Below are 24,035 nucleotides of genomic sequence, written 5' to 3' on the forward strand. Positions count from 1 at the left end.
TTACACTTTTCATAGTTACAGATAATGCTATAGTTCCTGTTCTCAGCTTCTGGGCATCTCTTTTCTTCTCTCTTTTGAAGTTAATAAAATCCATGGTTTCCTCTTGACTGGTACAAAGCACTGACACTGGAGACTCCTTACATAAATCGTCGAATCGAGCGTTAATTAATAGATCACGCGACTGCACTGTTATACAAACCTCTGATTTGCCTGTGGACGGAACACCTTCCGACCAATGAGAACGAGAATTGAAATTCAAGCTGCGGCAATTATTCATTCATAAACAGAAATAAAAATGTCACCTGACGGTAAAGTACGGACCACTTACCATCTTGTCGACGTTAATGTCGTAGTTAACGTATCGTTATTCATAGTCATTACAGCTGCAAAAGAAATGGAACGATGTGATGATTAAAAAAAAAAAGAATAACACCAAATGCAACAACAATGCAAGTTCTGTTTTATTTCAGTTTAATGATTGAATCCTGGGGAACGGTTACAGCTAGAGCTAAGGGAGAAAATCAAATTTGTTTCTTCTTTTGAACGGCGTAAAAGATGATCCGAGAAAAGGTATTTTTTTTTGTTTTTGTTTGTTTTGTTTTTTTGTAAAACTCGGGGGCCAGCCCTATCGTTTTATCCGTTCTCTCCGATATGAAATCCCTCAGTTGTAATATTCCCGTACTATTCACGCTTTTATCGATTGAACCGCTAAACCTTTGAAACAGGGTGTTTCTCAAATTGAACCTGCTCATGTTTTAAATTCTAATGTAGAAAATTCTGAAATGTAGATTTATTATTGTCGACGTGAGACGTAATTCGTTTTGAAAATAGCTGGTTGGGGGTTACGGAAAACTGGGACTGGATTTGTACCGTGACACATTAAATATACTGTACAGCATGAGCACCGTACTAGGCTAAAATAATATGTGCGAGCGATGGATTTCTCGAGTCTTTTAAAGGAATACAGTGGTGATGTCCCATTGGAAAAGCTGTCATCCCTAAAATGGGGCACTATTTTACTGGATTATCGCGGTTGGATACTGGTGGGGTGGTGAAACACTGTGGCATTCGTACAGTACATAAGGAAGGAAAAAAAAAACAGAGTGGAATCATCCCATCCCCTTTTATTTAGACATTCACTACAGAGGCTAAGGGACGGTTAGCAAGTCTTTCAAGGCAAATAAAATAAAGTCAAAATGACTGCTCCATCTAACTCCGGCAGCATAAAAGGCAAATAAATTAAAGTAGAAATCAAGGCCAAAAGGTTGACTCAAACTGCATCCTGGCCAATCAGACTACAACGCTTAGCTTCATGGAGGTCTCAAGCTGCTTTTTTCTTTATTCCCTTGGATTAATCGTCCAATACTGGAGGTAGCACAGGTACAAGGTGGACCAGTGGTTCCGAGGCTTAAACCATAACCGTGATGTACCGCTTTGAAGATAATGCTTTGTTGTTTTGTTTTAGACAGCATCTCACACTGGTTTACATACATGTTTGCTAAGTGGATGCAGTTTCGTTTCGTTGGCTTTGTGCTAACTGTGAAAACAACGCAAAGCTGTCCGATGAGACGTAAGCCCGTGGTCTAAGTGTCAGACATCTCGGGGGTTTTCGTTCTTTTCTTTTATCTTTTTTTTTTTTTTTTTTTGGCAGCGTACCTCCGTACATCCGATTTTTCCCTAAATGGATGATTGTTGCTTCAAGACTGCCAACATCAGTGCTGTCCCTAAAGAGATATCCAAAAATAACAAGGCATGGATCAGAATTAGAAATAAAATTGTGTAGAAAATAGAGTGTGATATATTTATTAGGTGCTGAAGAGCATGAACCTCTTCCATGAAGGTAGCATCTTGTTGATGGATCCCGTTTGCCGAGTTTGCGCTGCTGTACACCTGTTAAAAGATGTATTCCGTTTAGGCCACGCCCACTGATTAATTACTACTGAACACTTTAAATCATGGATGCGAGCGTTAGAGCAGATTAAAAATTTCAAATTTGACGTTAAGAGCTTTACCTGGTTCTTATCAGGTCCTGTACGCATGGCTTGCACTAGCTGGTCCACCTCCTGGTTGTGATCCAATGCATTCCTCAAGGCTTCTTCGGTACTCAAGAGACGTTGGCGTAGACGTGCCACCTCCGCGTCCGACCCTGACGCCTCCATCATAGAGAATCGGCGATGGTCAGGTGATGATCTCTCGCGGCCCTGAGTCAGAAATTTACCTTAAATTTAGCATCATGTGTTAGAACACCTGATGGAACGCTTTCACCGGACACTGGAGACTTCACCATATCGACGATGAGATATTTTTATTTTAATATTTTAGCTTTTAAGAAACGAAGACTCCCCACGTGATGGAGGTCTAAGTGCATTTGCTGAACTCAATAAACGTAAAACATGTTTTTGAAATAATAACATTTCCACTTAGGTGTTTGTAATTTAAGCTCTGAATCTATACAAGTCCTTTTAGAGACTTGTCTCGTTTGTACATAAGAAGGTATTTGTATTTTTCATCCAATGCACAACATACAGCAACAATTGTTGAGTTTTTGAGGCAGGATAGACATTAGGTTGAAAAAAATTGCCGGAGTCTTCTTTTAAATCAGTGAAGGTGTTTTGTCATTGACCTGAGAGGCTTCGTGAAACATTTTTAGGATTCTTTACATTTATAGCACAATCCAGATTTCATCAGAGCAAAAAACAGAATCCAAAGTAAACCACCACATCCATGCGGCATATTCTCTAAAACCCTGGAGTCTTTGAGCTGCCCAGATTAAGTAACTCAGAATGGTAGAAGTCAACACGCTCACCAGAAGCAGCAGTTTTTCCCTCAGGGTCTTGATGTCATCCTGCAGCTTCTGTTCCTTCATCTTCCACTCGGCCTTGTGCTCCTCGCGTCTCAGGTCACGGTCCATGCCGGGCGAGTGGCGCGGTGAGTCCAACAGCAACACGCGCAGCTCGTTCAGACTCCTGACATGAACACATGAAAAGAAAAAAGGCGCCGTTAAAAATAAAAAAAAATAAAAACAATATCTTATATTTTCTACATCCAGAAATCTGATCTATTGTATGGACATAATTTAAATACTGGAATATGACAAGTAAATATAAGCAATTGAGCAAATATGTAGTGTGATAGTCATGCTAAACTTTCCACCCAGTGAACACTTAAAATGTTTCGAATCATAGTAACTGCACTGTTACAAATACATGTATATATGTGCCTTAAAGGTGGGGTCTCCGTTGTTTGAAAGCCAATGTTGACATTTGAAATCACCAAAACAATCACGCCACTAACCCAAATGGGTCCCACCCCTGTATTGATAGCTCTGCCCCACACGTACACCAGACAAGTATAACCCAAGTATAACCCAGACAACTATTATGGGGCAGCTGACCGAGGGTATACTTTTACCAATAAATGAACTCAATGAGTAATACATAGGTAATACAAATGTGTTTTTGTAGTACTGTGTGTTGTACCGTGAAAGGTTTATCTCCGTTTCACGCGGAAGGAGATGGTCAACACCTAGAACCCGAGGCAGAGCTGCCAAAAACATGGAAACAGAAGACTTGGAGCGTGTGAGCATGTTTCAGGCACAAAGACTTGCAGTAACGCAAGTAAGTGTATTGACTGATATAATATTCTGAACTTTAGCTGAAAGAAAGCCGTATTCTGTTAGTCCTGCTTCCTGCCTTATCGTAAGCCTTTCATCGCTTTCTTTCTTTGTTTTCATCCTCCATGTCAATGTTAAAACACTTTCTGCTAATGTCACACATGCGCACTGAATGCTCTCTCCGCCCATATTGACAAGACACGCCCCTTTCTGCTCATTGGCTACACGTTAGTTTTGTTTGGCGGCCCGACGGAGTTTTCTCAACCAGCGGAGACCCCACCTTTAATTTATGTACACTTTTTTTCCAGTTTTGGATTTGTCCAATCAAAATAATGTGATTCTAATAATCAGTTAAAGTTGTTAGAACTACAGATATTCCATGAAGTAGTGATTTGCTTGGTCCAAGCACCATGCACATACAATATCCAAATGGTGTCTGGTGGCAATTAACAGTTATCACCATCTTAATAATGTACTGTACTGTGTATAAACTGTGCTTCCTTGACTACAAGTTTATCTTCCCCCAGTATCAGGGTGAACAATGTACCAGATCATTTACCCCTTGTATTCATTAGTAATTACAGCTTTTCCCTTATTAGGTCTATACGTCTTCTGAAGCCTCTATTTGAATGTAAATAATCCACTAAAAGCCCAGGTGTTAGTCAGGCTACAACATCGATCCGAACAGCTGAGTAACACTTAGGGAGGAGTTTTAATTAGATGGATGGATTGTCCTCATTAACCCAAATGGCTCTTAAGTGGATGAAACGGTGAAATGAGAACAATTCATGAGTGGAACTCTGGGATGGGGAGTGACAGCCAGACAGCACATTTCAGTGAAGATGATGAAGTGAGAAGGTGGAACAGCTATTTAAGGAGGACAAAGGTGTGTGTGTGTGTGTGTGTGTGTGTGTGTTTGGAGAGAGAGTCAGACAGACAGATTGATGCTTTGTTCCAAAGTGTACTTCATAAAACAAGACCATAAATAAGCAACTTAAATCAGTCTCCAGATGGTTTGAGAGTTTAAACCATCAAGCTCTAATACCACTTTTACAAGCCTTGCTAACATTCCTTACCTCTCTTTCTTCAAAAGTTCCTGGCTAATGATCACCAGCTGGCCTGATGCGTCGTGGGATTTCTTGGTGATGGCCTCCAGCTCTGCCTCCAGACGCGTCTTGTCTCTGAGGAGGCCGTCCGCCTTTCTCTCCCCCACACGGACTTTATTCTCCAAAGCTACGAGTAAAGAATATCGAAAAGGATACCTTAGTTGTTTAAACGTGTGCTGTTCAGAAACCTGGTGAAATCCTATGCTAAATGGCCAAAATAAGCAGATACATCTACTGTGGAGATAAATGTACGATCTTCTCCCAAAGAAAAAAAGCAAGAAATAAAACAAAAATAAACCTGTAAGCTCTCCAAGATGGAGAAAGCTGCTGATCTGCTGAAGGTAGCACTCAGTGGTCACTTTATATCCCAGAATCCCTAGCCAAACAATGAACCACACACTAGAGGTCTTCACAGGTCCACTTAGCTCCGAAAACCCGAGGTCCGACCCGAGACCCTCTCGGGTCTAGAAGTTTCACGTGTACCTCGGACACGGGTCGGGTATAATAATAGCTGCATCGGGTCTCGGGTAATTTAAAATGAATGTGTTTTTACCGAACGGACCCGAGAAGACCCGAACTACTGTATCTCGTGTGTGTGCATCGACTCGAGTCCTTTTCCAACCTCTCCTCTGTTTGCCAAGACCGCTTGCGACATGTGGCTGGTGACGTGTGGCTGGCGGTAAGCTCATTTTCGTTGAAACAGACCTGTCAATCAATTTTGTATCCACGCTGTAGCGGTTACTTTAGTGTAAAGTTACGCAACATTCGGGTCCAGTCGGGTTTAAAAAAAATAGGTCGGGTCGGACTCGGGTCTCATTTTTTTCGGGTTTGTCTCGGGTCGGGTCTTTCTTTAAAAAAAATAAAATAAAAATGTATGCCCGTCGGGTTCGGGTAAAAAGTGATTCGGGTCACTTCGGGTCGGGTACATATCTTTAGACCCGAGAAGACCTCTACCACACACCCAATCATAACCTGTCACCTGAACTGCTGCCTTTTTCTAGTTCCTTGGACATCTAATCAAAACGACTCATCATTAAGAATCACATGCCATAAAAAACCCAGATTGTAACTGAAACTTTGCAAAGTCTTGCTACAAATTCCAATGGCTTTCTGGCTATCTGGAAAACCGTAGAGCCTAAAACCCAACGTGTTTTTGAAAAGTTTTTTTCCAGAGTAATACAATCGAGATTTCGTTGTCGCGAATTAATTTACGTAAAGAATATCTTCATTACCTGTTATCTGTGTTTTGAGGTCGTCTATTTGTGTAGTAAGTGTGGAAACCTCTTTTTCCCTTTTTGACAGTTTTTCCAAAGTTTCTGTGAAAATATAAAAGCATAAAAATTAAAAAAAAAAAAAACAACCTGAAAAAAAGGCAGGAAATATATAGGCCACTCTTCAATGTCACTCAGTAAATGTTGTGTTCTGTAGAATGATTCAGTACATGAGTGACAGGAAGGAGACAAGAATCGATTTACAGACCTTCCATATTTTGCTTTAATTTAATCTTCTCTTCAGAGTTGTCATTGTTTTCTATCATCTGAGAAGACACAAAAACATTGCAGACAATGTCAAAATATACAAAGGTGCTTCAAACACAACAAGCTACTAATTTACAAGCTAATAACTCACGTTGACATCCTGGCCGATCTGATCCGCCTTGACAGCCTGCAGTTGGTTGTCGCTAACCCTCAGCTTCTCCTGCAGATCTCGGATCTCGGCTCTGCTTTGTGCTTCAGCGTTCTGCAGAGCCTCGTAGTCAGCCATTTTTTTCTCAGCCAATTCTAGCCGCTCTCTCAACCTGGTGACCTTCAGTTCGGCCTCCTGGAGCTTCTCTGTGGACTCGCTGAGCTCCTGGTTGCTTCTGCCATTCTCTTCACTCTCCTCTAGCTTATCTTGTAGTTCTTGGACCTTGGTTCGAAGTTCCTCACGTTCCTTGGCCAGCACGGCCACTTCAATTTCATGCCTGGCCTTGAGGTTCTCAACCTCCAGCTGCTGCTCCATCCTCATGCTCTCAATGGTGGCCCTCATTTCAGGTGTGGGACCATCTCCATCTCCACCGCTGCTATCAGAAACTTTGGAATCCCTGATCATAGAGGATTTGAGCTCCTCCAGGGCACGTTGGTGGTCTCCAACCAGGGTGTCCAACTTGGCCTTCCAGCTGTCCATCATCTCCATGTTTTCACGTGTGGCCTGTTGGAGTCGTTGGCGAAGTTTTGCGATTTCCGTTGTCTGCCGCTCTGTGGTGGCCTTGAAGCGTTCAGTTTCTTGGCGGCTGGTGCTGAGCATGGCCTCGTAACGTTCACGTAGCTGGCTGTTCTCCTCGCGGCGGGCATATTCGAGACGTTCTCGGAGAACGACAGCCTCAGAGCTTGAAATCACATCTCCACCTTCCACAGAAGACGAGGCTCTCCGCAGGCGGGCTTGGAGCTCATCTACCTCGGCTTTGCACAGGGTTAATTCCTCCTCCAGTAGCATCACTCGGCTCTTCTCCTCAACCGTGGTTTGCTGGTTGGACAAAAATGGATTTTTAAAGCCTTGATCCACTGTGAATGTGTTCAAGCCTTTAGTTCCTGTATTTCATTGGGTTCAACTCAAGAGCAGAACATTTTAATGTTGACCATAGAAATGCAAAATATTGGTATGAAGCCAAACCAACCAAATCATACTACATTCTAAGCCTTTATTTTTATATATTGTCTTATAGTGTGAAAATGTTCTGCCTTGTCACCCGCAAATACAGAACTTCTGGCATTCTCTAATGCATCCGTCAGCGTCGCTTTGCACGTGCACAATGGCAATCGACCGCTGACGGTTTTTCAGCCAAGTAAAAGTCCGAATTAACAAATGCCGTAAAGCACAGAAAAAAAACAAAAAAAAAAACAAATCTACGAGGGGGAAAGAAGACAAACCCAAGCAAGCCATTCTTTGCGCTGTGTTCCTAGAAGCAGCCAAGCAAATGTATGATGATGCATTCAAGACACATACATGTACACACATCTAACGAGCTGTGAAAGAAGAACCAGTCGGAGTAGCCCGGGGGTTTGAAAGAGGAGATCTAGTGTTAGTGTTGACAGAGATTTACAGCGATCGTTCCCTGGCATTTCTGAGGAAATCGGCGAAGATATTATGCTGTCGCCAGACAGCGTCGGAAAACGTTTGACAGATGCGATCCCAGACAAAGAGAAGAGGGAAAAAAAAAAAGAAAGAGAGATCACACCACTCCTCTTAGTGTTCACTGCTGATTTAGGAAGATGTTTATGAAAGTTTAGACTACACACGGGATTAGCAGATTTATTTCACCTTGATACTCTTACCCAACCTCATGGGTGTTGCCTGATGGCGCCTTCTGCCCTGTTAATAAATAGCAAAGCTTGAATTGGAAATTTGGGTCAGTTCATGTAACACTGTCCCAGCTTCACGACCACAGAAATGACACGTTTCGTTTAAAATCCTGAAAGAGTGTGCCACTTTAGCTGTAAGGAAATAATCATTGTGTCAAAAGTAATTGGATGTGTGTAATGTGACTCTACAGTATGTACACTTTTATAAAGGTGGGTGACAAATTAACGTTAAGAAATCATGTCTCAATGGTAAGGATTTTTGGCCACCACAAGCAATTCGGCAAATCTCTGGATGGAGGAATGAACTCGTCCTACAGCTTTGACGTTTTTAATAATGCTGGTGGTGAACGATGTCTAAAGTGGCCTACACACTGCACACGACAAATGATGGCCGATAAACCAGAAGTCATTCATTTCCTATGGAGAGTCGCAAAGGCGCTGTGTGAGGTGCCGACCATCTGCGGATCCGTTTTGAGCATTGGATCCGTTAGAAAATTTGAACTTGTGCAACTTCACCGCATCCGATATGCCGACCGGATGTGATGTATTTCAATGTTGTCCAATCAGGTTCGTGTGCGTGAGGTGATAAGAATTAATACTTTTCAATAATATTAACTTAAGTAATTTTAAAACTTTATCAAAAACAATCTTTTTGTTTTAAATACATTGTTATTCATAAAAAAAGTAATAAATTATTAATATTTATAAAATATTATTTTTAAATGTTGTGTCCATGTTTCCTCAAAAATGATTTGCGGTCTTTCTGGATTTATTGTTGCATTGATTGTTTGTACTCTTCATTAATTAAATACAGGCTCTTGCTTTTGCTCTCTTTTACTGGAGATGCAAAAGAAAACATTTCAAACACAGTGTGGATAAAACACTACCTGACTCGGATAAAAAGTCTCGGTGAGTATCACCGTTTAGTGCAAGCGTTGCGCCTTAATGAAGAACACTTTCGTGGTTTTTTCGGGTGTCACGATCATATAGTGATTGGTTTTCCGAGACCGCGAGAATTAGCTTCTCTCCCATGTTGACGTCTACACGATCATATTGCACATTCCGTGCGACTGCCACTAGGGGGCGAAATCCGACAGTCGTTTCCGTTTGTCGTGTACAGTGTGAAGGATCTCTTGACACAATGCTCCGATCTCTAAAGGCTTCAACCGAGTAGAGACCTGGTGTGTCTGTATGCCATTGAGTAAGATTTACACTACTTCCATCTTCAGTAAACTACTCCGTGAGCCCTCTTGGCTTGTAAATAGGGGTGGAGTCAGCCTAGAAGAAACCACTCCCATCGAGCGATGTCTTACCACTGAATCATTGACATCACTCAGAACAACTTTGTACTGACTTGCTGTTCTAAGGTGAAAGGTGGATTCAAACTGGGCCAGCAAAATAAATAAATACATAATATTCATTCTTTAATTTGTCACCCATCTACCTATTTACCTACTGTATATATCGTTTCCTGCCATTCAGGACAAAGCAATCAGCACTTCAGTATTTTAAGTATATGTAATAAAAGCTCTTTGGTGTAAATATCTTGTTATATATTCTGACTGACTTTCATAATAAAAGGTTCTAAAGGGTATTAAAGGCTCTAGATTAGACCCATTCAAACCGTCATGGGGCACATTTTGCAGATTTATTTTTAAAACAAACTCCAATTAGTATGACAGAAAGTGTCAGAAAGCAGGAAAATGGGTAAATAGCAGAGAGTTCAATATATACTCAGATGTTATATAAAAAAAGGGTACAGTAAATTCATCCAACTTATCCTACACAGGGTTGCAGAGATCCTGGAGCCTATTCTAGGTCTTCAAGGCACAAGACCGGGGGAAACCCTGGACATGATGCCAAGCCATTGCTGGGCACAGCTTCAAACACTCACACAAACGTTTAGACACTACAGACAATTTAGGGAAGCCAATAAGACTAACATACTGTATATCTTTGGACTCGATTGGAAACTGATGTACATGGAGGAAACCTCCAAAGCAAAAAAAAAACAACGGGTAGAGGCAGGAATCAACCCCCAACCCCGGAGGTGCATGGCAAGCATGCTTTGTTTCCCTCTCAACCATCACCAAGGGCTCAACTTAGGCTGAAGATCAATTGTGTGAGAAATGAGTTCAAGGTTCCAACGTACTCCAAAAGGTACTGCAGACAGAAAGAATAGGTGGTCTGGAAGACCATAAATGTCAGTGATCGAATGGCACTACGTGGACAGCTGGGGTCAAAAGGTCTCCAACCTCCAAGAATGTTCTTGTTACTGAAATGCTATTGAAAAATACAGCAGCTAAATCAAATTAGGTCTAATCTGATGAAGCAAGATGAAGAGAGAGCTTTTAATCGAGGAAGGGATCCTAGGAAGACCAGCTAGGTTCACAGTTTATTAGCTTCATGTATCATATAGGTCACTTAGTCCATCTGTTGCTATGCAGAATAGCAACCGTGCATCAGTGTAAGTAGAGAAATAAGAGGCAGGAATGGACAAATCAGTGGCCCGAAATTAATTCTGTGTCTTTTTCTTCTAAATATACCAAGAAGCAGTGGCGGTTCTAGGATTTTTTCTGTAACAGGGGCATTTAAGGGGCCACATGTTACATTCAGGGGCCAAGTACAGGGTATGTTCAAGCACACAAAATAATTTATTCAGTACGGTGCCAATACATTTCGGCAGTCATTCCTTTTTCAAACGCTCGAGTGCCGCCAATCGTTTGGGTGTGGAATTGCATCTGTGATCGTTGTGAGAAATTCTCCGGTTGCTCTCTCATTGACGATTGATGGAACGGGGGATCAATCAGGGGCCAATCAGATTTCAGCAAGGGCCAGGGCCCCTGTGGCCCTGCCTCTAGAGCCGCCCCTGCCAAGAAGATAGCGTCTGACAGAACACAACAGCTTATATCCAAACCGATAACCAAGATATTAATGCTTTTAACTAAAATATGTTTAGCAAATTATAGTTAGCAGCCAAATCAGATTTCTGGCAACCGAAACATGGGACTGGAGGACACACTTGACTAATGGGTTAGTTAACAAATTTATGATTTGTCCACTCTTGATACAAGCGCATCAGATGGAATCATTCTAGCTCTAAGTGAATGATGGAGACCTTGACATGCTCGATGTGAGCACAAAGCTCAGGCGAGGCTGGTGCATCACAGAAAAGCAGAACCAAAAGCAGAAGAAAACGGGGACGGGAAAAAAAAGCTACGAGCAGGTGCAACATCTACTCTCGCTACACGTTTACCAGCTCTAACTCTTTCTGAAGCTTCTCTGCTTTGGACTTTTCCAAACGCAGATTCCGCTCGAGCTGCCGAATACGGGCATGCTCCAGTTTGGTCTGAGTCTATAGAGAGATAAAAAAAAAAAAAAAAAGAAGGAGAAATGAAAGGAGAGAGAAAAAGAAAAAAGAGAAACACAAAAAACAGGACACAGAGGACATAAAGAGAATTAGAGATATCCTTTCACAAAGGACAAAAAGCTGAGATGGAAGAAGAAATGCAGGAAGAGAACAGATGTTATGTGGCTTGCATAAGTATTCACACCTATGAATTCTTATGCAAGGCGTTCATTGTGGTCTACAACAATTGTGCAGATTTCTTTTTCTCGTCCATGGATAAATTCTTACTGAGCAAATGCAGCTTTCAGGAAGTCTGTGTGTGTTTTTTTTCCTTTACCTTATAACAAACACATTATATTAGTAGATTTAGTATGCGTTAGAATAGTGTGTACAGTTTGTATAGTAAATATGTCACTAATGTCCATGTGTGATTTGGGATTTTTTTTATATTTTTTGTGCAGTAAAATACCTCGAGATCCCCTTTGGTGATGGATTCCTCCTCCACCCTGAACTGAAGGTCCTCCACTTTCCTGTTTTAGCACAGAATAACCACTAGGGGTCAGAAAAGCACCTCATTTGGAGAACAAAGCATCACCCTTGAGCTGTGAATGTGGTTGTACCTTTTCTCTTCTTCGAGCTGATTGGCTAGTTCCACTTTGTCTCTCTGCGCACTCGTCAGTAGGGTGCGCACTTGCTGCAGGTTGCTCTCCGTCTCTGTTATGTACTGAAGAAGGTACAGAAGAGGTGAACTGGAAAAATACTTCCCATTCTCGTTCTTCTTTATATGTAATAAATCGACCTAGTTATTAATTTCATATTATCGCAAATTAACCCTTGACTCGAACACAAGTGTCAAGCTCTGTCAGTAAACGCACAGGTATAATTTGTGACATGTTGCAGCTACCTGCATGGAAGGAGTCTCCAGTGTCAGCACTTTGTAACAGATATTATGTTTTCTTTACAGCAACAATAAGGAACAAACTTTTCTGACTAAAACAAACCTGCATATGCTGGGCTTTGAGTGTGTTCAGCTCTTTCTCCACCTCGCAGATGTGACTGGTGGCCTTGGCAACTTCGGCTCGCTCCAGGTCACGCTCGGCCAGGAGCTGTTCGATGTGCTGCTGCTTTTCCTTTAGCGCTTCCTGCAGTGCGGTGGTGCCGGAGATCTTGCGCGCGTAACGTGACGATGTCTCCGTCAACTGTGCAAGAGAGAAAAACTTGTCACGTGATAGTGTAAGAACAGTGACGGGATCGGGAACGAGGTTCAGAGAAGATATGTGAGGTCTTCTAACTACGTTTTTAAGCTTGTACCCATTTGCATGTAAATCTGACCTCGTTTTTGTGTAGATTTTGCTGTTCGGTGCCAATCTATTTCTGCTTGGCAAATGAATGCTACTAATTGGCATCTCTGTAATATTTTCCCAAAGGATTTTGAAGCCGAAATATGACGTCATTGTAAAACTACAACAAGCTGAACCGCTCCCTTACTCACCAGGCCTGTGCGGCTGGGCCTGCCGCCGACGCTGGAGGCCACGGAGCTGACAGAGCTGATGGATGAGCTGCTGGGGCTGTGAGCCAGAGACGACACTCCCATGGCTACACGCTTGCTTTTCTTGGCCTTAGCTGGGCTTGTGGATGGGAAGCCGATGCGGATCACTTTGTGTATGGGGGCAAAAAGGCCGAATTTGTGTGGGCACTGGAAGTACCTGAAGAGAGGCGAAGGCCAAAAAGGTCAAAGAAGATGAAGAGGAAGTTCAAAGGTCTAGCAAGGTACTGGAAGTGGAAATCTGTTATTGACATCACTCAATAAATTACTAAAACTATTTATCGGCTCTCGATTCTGATTTGTCAGAAGGTGCTGATTCATTTTACTCTATGAGCCGATCCGACAGCATTTCGGTAAAAGAAGAAAATTCTAATCGAGAATCGAGAACTGAGAACGAGCAGCATTAACTAATTTGTTCATAAATGTAATTATAAGAAACCCAGAAGCACACCGAGTTATTATTCAATTATTTATCTAGCTTCTTTGAAGCAGCCAAGTGATGGAGATTTGATTACAGACATCGGCCTTACTTTCTTATCAACATCAATTCAAAGAACTATATTTAGTGCTTTATTACTGGTAGTGAATGGAATATAATATAACCTATCATACTATTTGTTTTCCATCTAAGATTTGGCAGTGCATTAGTATGCGGGGAGAGAAGGATTCTTGCAACAGACCTGGTCCCAGCCACGGCACCATCGTTCTTCCCTAGAGGCTCGTCCAGCTCCACGCCGCACCACTCGCCCTTGGCAAAGTCTGTCTCGCCCACATAGCGCACCACGCCCGTCTTCGTGCCGCCCACCTGCACAGAGAAAGAAAGGAGCTTAGCAGGTCAGGGATGATGTGAACTTATAAACATTAAGAACAGCAAGAATTTCTCTGCTGCATTATTATACATCACTACTGTACGGTTCCTTTAGTGTTTGAGTATTTTTTTTTTATTCTAGATCTGTGTAATGAAGTGTAGCATCACTTTTTTGCCATCGTATATGAAGGATGGATTTTGTTTTTAAATTATCCATTAAGAAAATTTAATTACATAAAAAAAAATAATAATAAGTAAAACTACAATTTAATGAGTAGAGATGATTGTTCTGACCTCATTTGAGAAATATCATTTAGCAAAAGCTCCTCTTATGTTATTAAGAGTCTTATTGCACATTTAATAATTTCTGAATTAACTATAAATACTAAAGAAAGGAACAAATTATTTCAAATTGAAACAAGTTTCAACATAGAACCTTGTAGACTATTTTGGACCTTGGTGTAAAAATGAAAAGAACCAATTTATATAGATTCCAAATAAAACCAGGACTCGTCATAGAGATTTAGGCACTTTTTACCCGTTATATTCTCATTTGTCCAGCAAACCGATTGCATTAGCAGTCTCTGGTGGCCTTGATATACTATGTATCTTGGATTTTGGTATGGAATGGTACATGCCTCAAAATCAGATCAGAATGCTTTATGGATAATTATGCGTGGAAAGACTAACTTCAGTCCATCATTAAAGAACACAAGCATGTCTCAAACTCAAGGATGGAATTCAGGATGCCCAGAGGAGGCAAGGACTGAGCTTGGGCCTCAGAGGCGTACTTGGGCACAAGTCTGATCTGCCCTACATGCATCCAGCGATTGTATGTGAAAATGGGTCACACCCTAGAAATGTCCCGTCCATGTTCTCTCTCTCTCTCTCTCTCTCTCTCTCTCTCTCACACACACACACACACACAAACACACACACAGACCACCTTGAAGCACTCGATGCAGATCACATGAACTGCTTCACCTAAATTATGCATCACATCAAACCCAGGAATGTAGTCTGTCTGAAGAAGTAAAATTCTTCTGGAGTGTGGAGTAACGAGGCGCAATCTGAGAGTTGTGACCTCTCCCACTGAAACCTATGCAAACTTCTTTCTTTCTCTACAAACAATTAACTGTATGTAGTACGTATGTACTGTATATTCAAGCATTTGCTTTAGATCAATTACTTGCTGCATCCATGTTTTCCCCTTATCTTGAGGTTCCAAGCTTCCGGGTGTAATGTGGAGTAAGGAATGTGACTGTATAAGCAATAGACTAAAAAATTTAATTGACCTTGACGTAATTGTCTAACTTACAGACCTTTAGGCCTGTGATTAGCCAAAAGAAAAAACAGTTCAAATTGACAACAAGGGGGCCCGGAGGCTTAGTGGTTAGCACGTTTGCCTCACACCTCCAGGGTTGGGGGTTCGATTCCCGCCTCCGCCTTGTGTGTGTGGAGTTTGCATGATCTCCCCGTGCCTCGGGGGTTTCCTCCGGGTACTCCGGTTTCCTCCCCCGGTCCAAAGACATGCATGGTAGGTTGATTGGCATCTATGGAAAATTGTCCGTAGTGTGTGAGTGAATGAGAGTGTGTGTGCCCTGTGATGGGTTGGCACTCTGTCCACGGTGTATCCTGCCTTGATGCCCGATGACGCTGTGACCCGAGAAGTTCGGATAAGTGGTAGAAAATGAATGAATGAAAAAAAATTGACAACAGACCTGAAATCAAGCCTTGTGGCTCGTTTTTGATTCCATATTCCAGGTTCTGCTTGAGTGATATTCCTGGGAAACATCATCAAGTCACCCATTGGATCATTTTCCACTGCTCTTAAACCAGCCTTACTCACCCAATAAATGCAAGCATGTCAATAGATAGTGTAGCATCATGGATCAGTGCCACAGCTTTACCCCCGGGAAACAAAGCCACCTTGTCTGTTTCGGAGGAAGGAAAAAACTTGGGCCAGTGTTGCACAGGGTGTTCAGGGTCGTATCTCTGGCAAAAACCTTAGACAGAAGCGCTTTTGTGTGAATCTCAAAGCGAACTTTCACACTGGATGTGATAGAGGAGCAACAGGAGCATGTTTTTCTTGCCTGGTTGTTACTGTTCATTTTGGCCGGGATTCTGAATTTAGTTTTAGTCTTTTCATGTAAGTTGAAAGAGGGAATGTGTTTATACAGTTGTATTTACACTTGTATTTATTTTATCATCGTTAACTATATATTCAAATTTGCAGTGCTTTACTAAGACTTGAAACTACACAAGTTAACAAATGTGTGAGAACATTAAACATTGTTGGAGAATTTTGGAGAATGATGAACATTGGAGAATGTTGGATAAGATTCTGGAAATTTTTGAGAATACTGAAGAACATTGTAGAACACCTGAGAATTCTAGAGAATATTGGAGACGTGTGAGCAATTTTAAAGAACGCTAAACATCGGAGAATGTTGGAAAACAGTGGAGAACATTCTCTAGTGCAAGGATTCTTAAGTATATCATAGCCGGGGATCTCTTTACTCACACTTTATGGCCCATAGTACGGTATTTAGACGCCTGACCATCACACACCTTCGAAAACCAAGGGTATTACCTTGAAGTTGATCCCCACTCTGCTCTGATAACAGCCTTCTCTCTTCTGGGAAGGTTTTCCACTAGATTCTGGACACCTCAACGCTGTGGAAGGTTGTACTCATCTAACCACAGGAACATTCCTGAGGTTGGGAACTTGGCATAGTGCCACGTCTGGTACATCCCAGAGTTGTTCAGTGAGGTTGAGTTCAGGGCAGTGTGAAGAAGTTCTACCACTCTAACCTTGGCTAACCATGTCTTTATGATGCGTTGTCTTGCTGAAACAGCCTTTTAGTTTAAAAAAAAAAGGGAAATCATACAAAACCATTCCATACAATTGTGTCCTATCTTTGGGGCCCACCAAAGTGTGAAGGTCAGCCGTCCACATACTTTCTTACATAGTGTATAAAATTCAATGGACCACAACGGAGTTTACGTCTAAAAAGCTCAGCGTCCACATTATCATTTTCAAGCGCTTTCCAAAAGTTGCTCCTCCACACTGAAATGTATGAAAATGCGCATGAGTAAAGCCTCGACCTGCGTCATTTCCGCTATGCGTTTATTTGCTTTTCGACTGCATCACATGACTAAAAATGCGTCATGGTATTCAAAAGCCTCCGTCTTCACAGTCCACACTAAGACGCGAAGACGGCGTTTTCAAATTTATCCGCTTTGGAGAGCGTCTTCCAACAGCTACGTTTTCGTTGACTTGAAACGCTGTCTCAGTGTGGACGAAAGGCCAAAACGGAGAGAAAAATATTTCGTTTGAAAACGTATTAGTGTGGACATGGCCTATATAAATGTATCTTATTCCTGAATATCCACAACAGAACCCATTAGGTCCAAGGTAACATTAAGTATCGATGACTTGTCTTTGTGCAATTGGGTTCTGGATTCAATTTCTTCACATTACTAGAGATCCAGATTAAAACAAGCCGAGTTTTAAGGTGCTACCAGTTAATAACAAAGAACCAGTTAGTAAAAAATATATACAGTATGACGATATTAGCATCATTACTTGTTTCTCCTGAATCTCAGTAGAAAAGAATCCAAGCTCTGCAGATGAGAGTTCGTGTCCCTTCTCTCTTTTTTTGTCAAGACAGGAAGCAGATGAGACAGCCTTTATTCCATGTGTGGCGGTAATGTAAGACAGTTTGGAAACAAATTGGAGAATAAAGTGTTTTTCCATTTCTGGTCTGAAATCTTCAATCGTTTTGGAGGTGTCGGTAGTGCAGGTGGAGGTGGTTTGTTAAATGAACCTTTATCCCCGAACATTTCCCAAGGCTGGTGAGTAGGAGAGTATGTCCAGATGGACACGAAGAAAAGGACAGTCTTTAGACTGGTGTGTTATGATGGAGTGAAAACATCCACAAAATCAAACCAATCGGAAGAACCTACTGTAGACATTCCAGAAACTAGAAAGGCTGATCTTGGCGATACCTTTGATTCTCTTTCAACAAGTCAAAATATAGACGAACATTCACAATGTTCATGAAATAAGACTCAGACCTAATACTGATTGGTCAAAATGGGTTAGATCACATATGTAATCATATTTAATGCTGTTCACTTGGTAAGATGTTTTCTGTGAGATTTATTTGCCTGTTTTTTCTCTCTCCAGTTTAGGCTCTTAGTAGAAGAAAAAAAACCTAAAAGGTGACTGAAAAGATGTTTATAACTGCAATATAATAAGCGTTAACTAGCTTTGAGGATGGAGGACAACGTTAAATGCAATTACAAACAGATTTAAAACAAATGGTGTTCTTTGATAAGTAAATACATTGTTAGCATCTGCAAATTTATGTGATGCAAAAAAATATAACTGTGCTGTTACCGGCAGTAAAATTCAATCCACTTCAAGGTGGTAACAGTTGCTAAGTCCGCTTGCTATCGTGGACTATTTTCCTGTCACATTTTTTTTCTTTTCATATGAGTGTAGTGTTTGATCGGGATCTTAGCTTGCCAGATTTCATCAGCGCATCAAATTTCACTGCACCACTGTTTAAGATATAGTCTATAAATGACGTGGCAACTCAAACACAGACAAGCCGAAACTCTGTAATACTGCGCTGTGCTTTAATTCCTCGGTTAGTGTTTACTTTAACATTCCGTCCGGGGAAGCGTTCAATCGTCTCAAAAACCGGAGCAAGAATGAGATGGTGAGAGAGAAAAACAAGTAAGCTACTGTGATACAAAAGACAGGATTTCTCTGTGTGTCTCTCAGACATCGGCTCGACATCTGCACAAGCCTCCGATTGGCCCTAAAATAATAAACCTTCCTGTTCCTTACACGGGCTACAAAAACAAGCAGCTTCTGCATTCTGCAACAACAAAAAAACAGCCACGTCACCTCAGCAGCCAACCCTCGAAAACATAGTATTTCATCTGCTCTTAATGGCAATTAATGAAACACCACTCGACCTGCCAGCCTGTAAAATGTAAAATATAGCATTCTACATTTTCTACAACACAAAAGGTCCTTTGGGGTCCTAAAGCTGGAGGTCTTTTGTAAAGAGCCAAAATACAGTAGGGTTTAAACGGCTGCTGATTTATTATCGCTTTGAGAACTATTAAAAGGTTCAACATACAGTACGTTAAGAATTACAGGCGAAAATGATTTAGTCTGTGTTACACATTAAAGGATAGAAATCACACTTTCTTGAATGTTGGGTAAGTTCTGTGCAAGAGTATCTAATTGTGAGAGAGAGAGAGAGAGAGAGAGAGAGAGAGAGAGAGAGAGAGAGAGAGAGAGAGAGACTCGTTTTTTTTTTTTTAAAAAAAGAAAAAGAAAACCCTACGAAAGCTACGAACTGTGATGTGTCAATGTTTGTCAATTGTTAGCATTAAGCTGGCCAGGTAACTGTGTTAATGTGATGACTGTTAGATTTTTTCCTCATGTTAATGTTAATTGATTGACAGAAAAACAAATCTAAAGCGCTAATGTGTTTCACGCTCTGAGCGGCCATTTTGTTCGACATTTTTGCTTTTATTTGAAAGACCATGTGAGGGAGTAAAAGACCACACTAGAGCAGGGATTAGTACCAGCTTTTCTATAGGAAAATTTGTGTTTATCAACAACTGGTTGATGAGGTTTCCTTTTTTTTTTAGTTTTTAGAGGGAGTCTCCAGTGTCAGCACTTGTATCAGTCAAAATCAAAACTGTTGGTAATGTGACAAGCTGCATTTTTATCTATTAATCTGTAAAATACTGAGAGTATTAGCAAATGTCTGCAGTAAAAGAGTAAAAAAGATTTATGCAAATGATCGTTTTCTTGTAATAGCACACCTCTGTTGTGTTTTCCCTTAAATGATAAGAAAATGAAATTTATATTATGTAATACAAGAAAAGTAAAACAGGGTACGTTTACTGAAAATAAATGAAAAAACGCTGGAAATGATTCCCTGAACAAAATAATTCATTGATTTTACTACCAATGTCGTCTGTAAACTCTTTATTTGCTCACGTAAAACGCTCTGACGAGGCTCGTCAGAGGAATAACGCAAGCTCCGGGGAAAAAAAATGCCGCTTTGCTGAGTAAAACGACATTGAGGAGTCCTTCACGTGTTATAATGCAGTCATGGAAATATGAGCTGCCTCTGACTCTCTGGGAGCAAACATCAGGGACACGGTTAGAAACATCTGCTGTCGGACAGCCGAATGAAAGATTTTTAGTATATCAAAGTGTCACGATATTAGAGTATTCATGGTCATTTTGTTGCTATAGTGACAGTGATAGCAGTTGCACAACCTAATATGGACGAAAATGTGGTTCGGGTAACGCGCACAATATGGCTCGTTGACGTTTAGGGTAGTTCACGTGTAACTTTGAGTTCAAATAAATCTCACTGTGAGGGAACAAATGTTTTCACACACACACACACACACACACACACACACACACCCAACCCCAGTAGCTTTTGAAAGTAACAGAGCTTTCTAAAATAGCTTTCATTTAGTATTTGTCCACATTTAAATAGCAGTTACGGTAAACGCCTCACATTCACCACATTGGTTAAGCTAGACGCACATCTTTCAAAGGATATCCTCTGAATTTTGTTCATATTTTCACATTTTAGGTTTCACACATTTTTATTTTTTCATTACAAATCAAATGTACTCCCTATTTTGGCTTAAAGGCAGACAAAGGTTAGCGCTTGATTGTTGAACCCCACACAAAGAAGCTGAATGAATAGCTTTTTCCCTGGATGGTGTCTGATTTCAAACAGCCAGGAGCTATCTGAGGAGCTGGTAAACAACAGACTGACAACACAAAAGGAAAATTCGCATCCCCGTGCTGATGCAATTCAGCTGCAAAGAAGAAGTTTTCGAAAAAAAGCGACGATAAAAACACTGATGTCACACTGATATCAGCAGACATTTTATTTCGCATGGTATAATCCATTTTCTGAGATGAATATGGTAAAAAGAACGGTTCATTCTTTAAAAAAAAAAAAATCAAGAAGCTGTGTGAATTAGATTTAAAAAAAAAAAAGTTGCTACCAAAATTACTGGAAAAAATTTAGGGCAGAAACTTTATCATATATTTTTAACAATTAACATTGGGGTTACATCCCAAAAAAAAGCTTATAGCATACATTATTGTAGATATAAAACATTGTACCAGCCACTTTTGATATGATTGAAAAGAACAGCTAATCAAAGTCCAGACGACGAAAAAATACCAGCTTTATCTTTACCTTTAACACTAACACAAAAATGTGGATTTTTTCCTCAACACCAACCCATTATCAAAAATTATACTGTTTTTCTATAAATTCGATGAAGCGCCTAGCAAAGAAGTCCCTGTGTAAGCTGCTACTACAAAAACGAGACCATATTAAATATAGACCTGTGATTTGCCTTAATGCCGGAACTACTTTCCAAGCTGTTCATTGACAAGAAGATTAATCAACATCATCTGACCAATCAGATTTGAGAATTCAATGCCTAACTTCATATAATGTTAAGTAAAATTTTCTGGCTTAGTTACTTTTCCTAGCTACCTAAATATGTATTTTATCTGTTAACTCTTTCCTTTAAAGTTCACCTCAGATCAGCTTATTGATGGGGAAAAAATAAACAGTGAAATACACAGCCTGACAGTTTGAGCTGCATGATCGATAGCTGATCACTGATGGGGGCTCCTCACTGGTAATACCATTTGATTAGCACTATTGACTGCTGAAAAAGCTTTTAGCCAGCGTTGTGCTAAATGGAAGGCAATCTGACCCAAAGCCAATCGAGAGAAGACGGAAAGCAGTTGCAAGCTTTCTGTGCCGAAGAGTGGGGGAAGCCGCCACATGGCCTTTCTGTTAAGTGGATCAATGGCAAGCTCTGGATGAAGTCAACCAGAAAATGTATGGAGAGATCGTCGGATATTATTCTACAAGGGTTTGGGAAGGTGTGTATGGAGGTATGTCAAAAAATAACGTTAAAATACTCACCAGCACCCGGTCTCCCACTCGCAGATCCTTCTCTCCCCCTTTCTTCACTGAACCACTGTCAGACATGTTGGACCCGGACTCGTTGCCTGTCTTAGTTGCACTGCTTAGTATTCCCTCTCGCAGAGGCACCACCACACGCTGGGCTCCGGTGCCTGTCTGGCAGTTGGGTCCAGCAAGCGGGTCTGCAGGGTGAGCATCTCCACTTTCAGCTGCCTGCAGACGCGTGAGTTTGGAGGGCCGTGTGAAGATGCCCTGGAGAGGCTGGCATTCAAAATAGCGCACGCCACCCACTGAGCCATCGTTCTTGCCCACGGGTTCATCAAGAACGACTCCGGCCCACTGACCCGGGGCGAATTGAGTCTCCCCGAGATATGCCACACGGCCTGGCTTCACGCCGTTCACCCATACGCGCTCGCCCAGCGAAAAGTCACTTGGCACCTCGTCACCCACCTCTGAAGCTTTGGAGCTCGACTTGTCTGATGCACTGCTGCTCTGGGCCGGCAAGGGCTGTTTGTGAGGAACATCTGAAAAGAGATGTTTCATCAATCAATATATAAAGAACTAATACGTAGCTTTTTAATGTATTATACATGAATTCATAACGTGTGCAGAGTTTCGGCTCCTTAAAAGAGTCTGACTATACATTTCTTTCTGCCTGACGGATAAAATGAACTACGAACAACTCCAAAAGCTGCTAAGATGATTTTTCCTAAAAGCACGAACCAGATGCTAAATTCTATAAAGTCTAAATCCAAACTTTTAGGCTGCACAGACCTATGAATGTTTATTACAATTTGAAAGCTTTGGTTGTTAGAATAATACTTTTTATTATAATCCAAATCTTCAGGCCAGCATGCAAAACTGTTGCATCGTATAAATACAAATAAAGTTTATTTTCACAGTAAGGTATGCTACTATACCGCAATATTTTGTGACAACGGTTTATTCAGCCACAAGATCTTTCCAGTATTTACACCGAACCGACTGCCAACCAAACTCCCAACACACCTCATTTGTTTTCTCTGCATTAGAGCATTGGCTCGTATCTACTCCTTCAGGTCACGACAGTCTTCCTGCTGCACTCAGCACTACACTGCATTCCCCGAATCGGTGGGATTTTGCCGTAATACACAGATTATCAGCCTCAGCCTTCAGCAGCTGGTTTTGTAGATTGTGGTCTTGTAGATCTTGGTTAAGGGAGAAAGGGGAGGGTTTAAGTGGGAAATAGCTGCGCCAATTGCTCCCATATGTTCCGACTGGCAAAGGCAGTCATGCATGGACTCGACGTATAAGCAAAATTAGTGCTTGAGTAAGAGAGAGAATGTTTGGTGCTAAATGGTTGGGAATGGTAACATGGTCAGCGTTCCCACCTCATCAGCTGGTGGATGTGGTCGTCAGGACTAGGATCATATTGTGTGAATTTAAGCATCTGCATGCCTAGAAGCTGAAAAGGACACTGTTTTTTTTTTGTTGTTTTTTCCAGGCGGCAAGCTGTGATTTGCTTATGCAGCAATATGCTACTCAAGCTGCAGATAAACACTGACTTGAGCCAAATAACACAAAGTTTTCTTTAATTTTCTTTTGAAAAGTAAACCATGAGGTCCATATTTTTTTTTACTTTCTCATACATTATTTAACATCTGAATGCTTTGTCATATTAATGAGCCTAAAAAATTTATCGCATTGCGTACATAGTGTTGGGATCGCATGAAAAAAAATTATATATTTTCCATTTACCGGAAAGACAAATATTTGAGAGAAATTTCATGTCTCTATTCACTAATCTTTGGTAGCTTGAAAAACAGTTAAAACTGCTGCTTTGATGCAGGAGTTGGTAAGGGAACTGCTGTGGAGATCCTGAGGCTTGCGGCCAGAAAAGTGAACAAAAGATATATATCCTTTATATATTTTTTTTAATAAATATATTCAGAGATTTAAAATCATGTTGAATGTAAAAATAAATAAATAAATAAATAAATAAATAAATAAATAAATAAATAAATAAATAAATAAAACACAAATAAATGTAGAAATAAGAAATGTAGAAACTCGATCATTAAAATCGACAGTTTTAAAAACTTTTACTTACTTAATTCAAGAAAACAAGCCAATGGGGGACTGAGGGTTTGTTTAAGGGTCTGTTCTGACCTGCATCCATTATTCTATCACCGGATGTGTGGCATTAAAGCTGCTCGTTAAGAACAGAACTCACTCCAGAAGTCATGGTTCGGGTTGGAGTAAGAGATGTAGGCCAGCT

General features: G+C 40.9%; 1 protein-coding gene across 5 annotated transcripts in view; it reads right to left on the reverse strand.

Annotated features, from left to right (window-relative positions):
• Window positions 1-443: 443 nt before the first annotated feature.
• Window positions 444-24,035, reverse strand: part of clip2 (CAP-GLY domain containing linker protein 2) — a 29,687-nt gene continuing 6,095 nt past the window's right edge. For 3 of the 5 annotated variants that reach the window (XM_027178699.2, XM_047809280.1, XM_027178700.2), the window contains 15 exons: window positions 21,779-22,302; window positions 13,636-13,760; window positions 12,902-13,115; window positions 12,411-12,608; window positions 12,030-12,133; window positions 11,879-11,939; window positions 11,317-11,415; window positions 6,349-7,224; window positions 6,199-6,256; window positions 5,952-6,035; window positions 4,690-4,846; window positions 2,807-2,966; window positions 2,013-2,201; window positions 1,828-1,890; window positions 444-1,724 (listed from right to left, as the gene is read on the reverse strand). In XM_027178699.2, the coding sequence (XP_027034500.2) occupies window positions 1,713-1,724; window positions 1,828-1,890; window positions 2,013-2,201; window positions 2,807-2,966; window positions 4,690-4,846; window positions 5,952-6,035; window positions 6,199-6,256; window positions 6,349-7,224; window positions 11,317-11,415; window positions 11,879-11,939; window positions 12,030-12,133; window positions 12,411-12,608; window positions 12,902-13,115; window positions 13,636-13,760; window positions 21,779-22,302 (2,924 nt within the window). In that variant the 3' untranslated portion in view covers window positions 444-1,712. Of the gene's footprint in view, window positions 1,725-1,827; window positions 1,891-2,012; window positions 2,202-2,806; window positions 2,967-4,689; window positions 4,847-5,951; window positions 6,036-6,198; window positions 6,257-6,348; window positions 7,225-8,019; window positions 8,071-11,316; window positions 11,416-11,878; window positions 11,940-12,029; window positions 12,134-12,410; window positions 12,609-12,901; window positions 13,116-13,635; window positions 13,761-21,778; window positions 22,303-24,035 lie in introns of all 5 variants that reach the window. The other 2 variants (XM_027178703.2, XM_027178704.2) reach the window with 2 other exon arrangements.

Source organism: Tachysurus fulvidraco, chromosome 26 (genome assembly GCF_022655615.1).
Source record: "Tachysurus fulvidraco isolate hzauxx_2018 chromosome 26, HZAU_PFXX_2.0, whole genome shotgun sequence".
Classification (NCBI taxonomy): domain Eukaryota; kingdom Metazoa; phylum Chordata; class Actinopteri; order Siluriformes; family Bagridae; genus Tachysurus; species Tachysurus fulvidraco.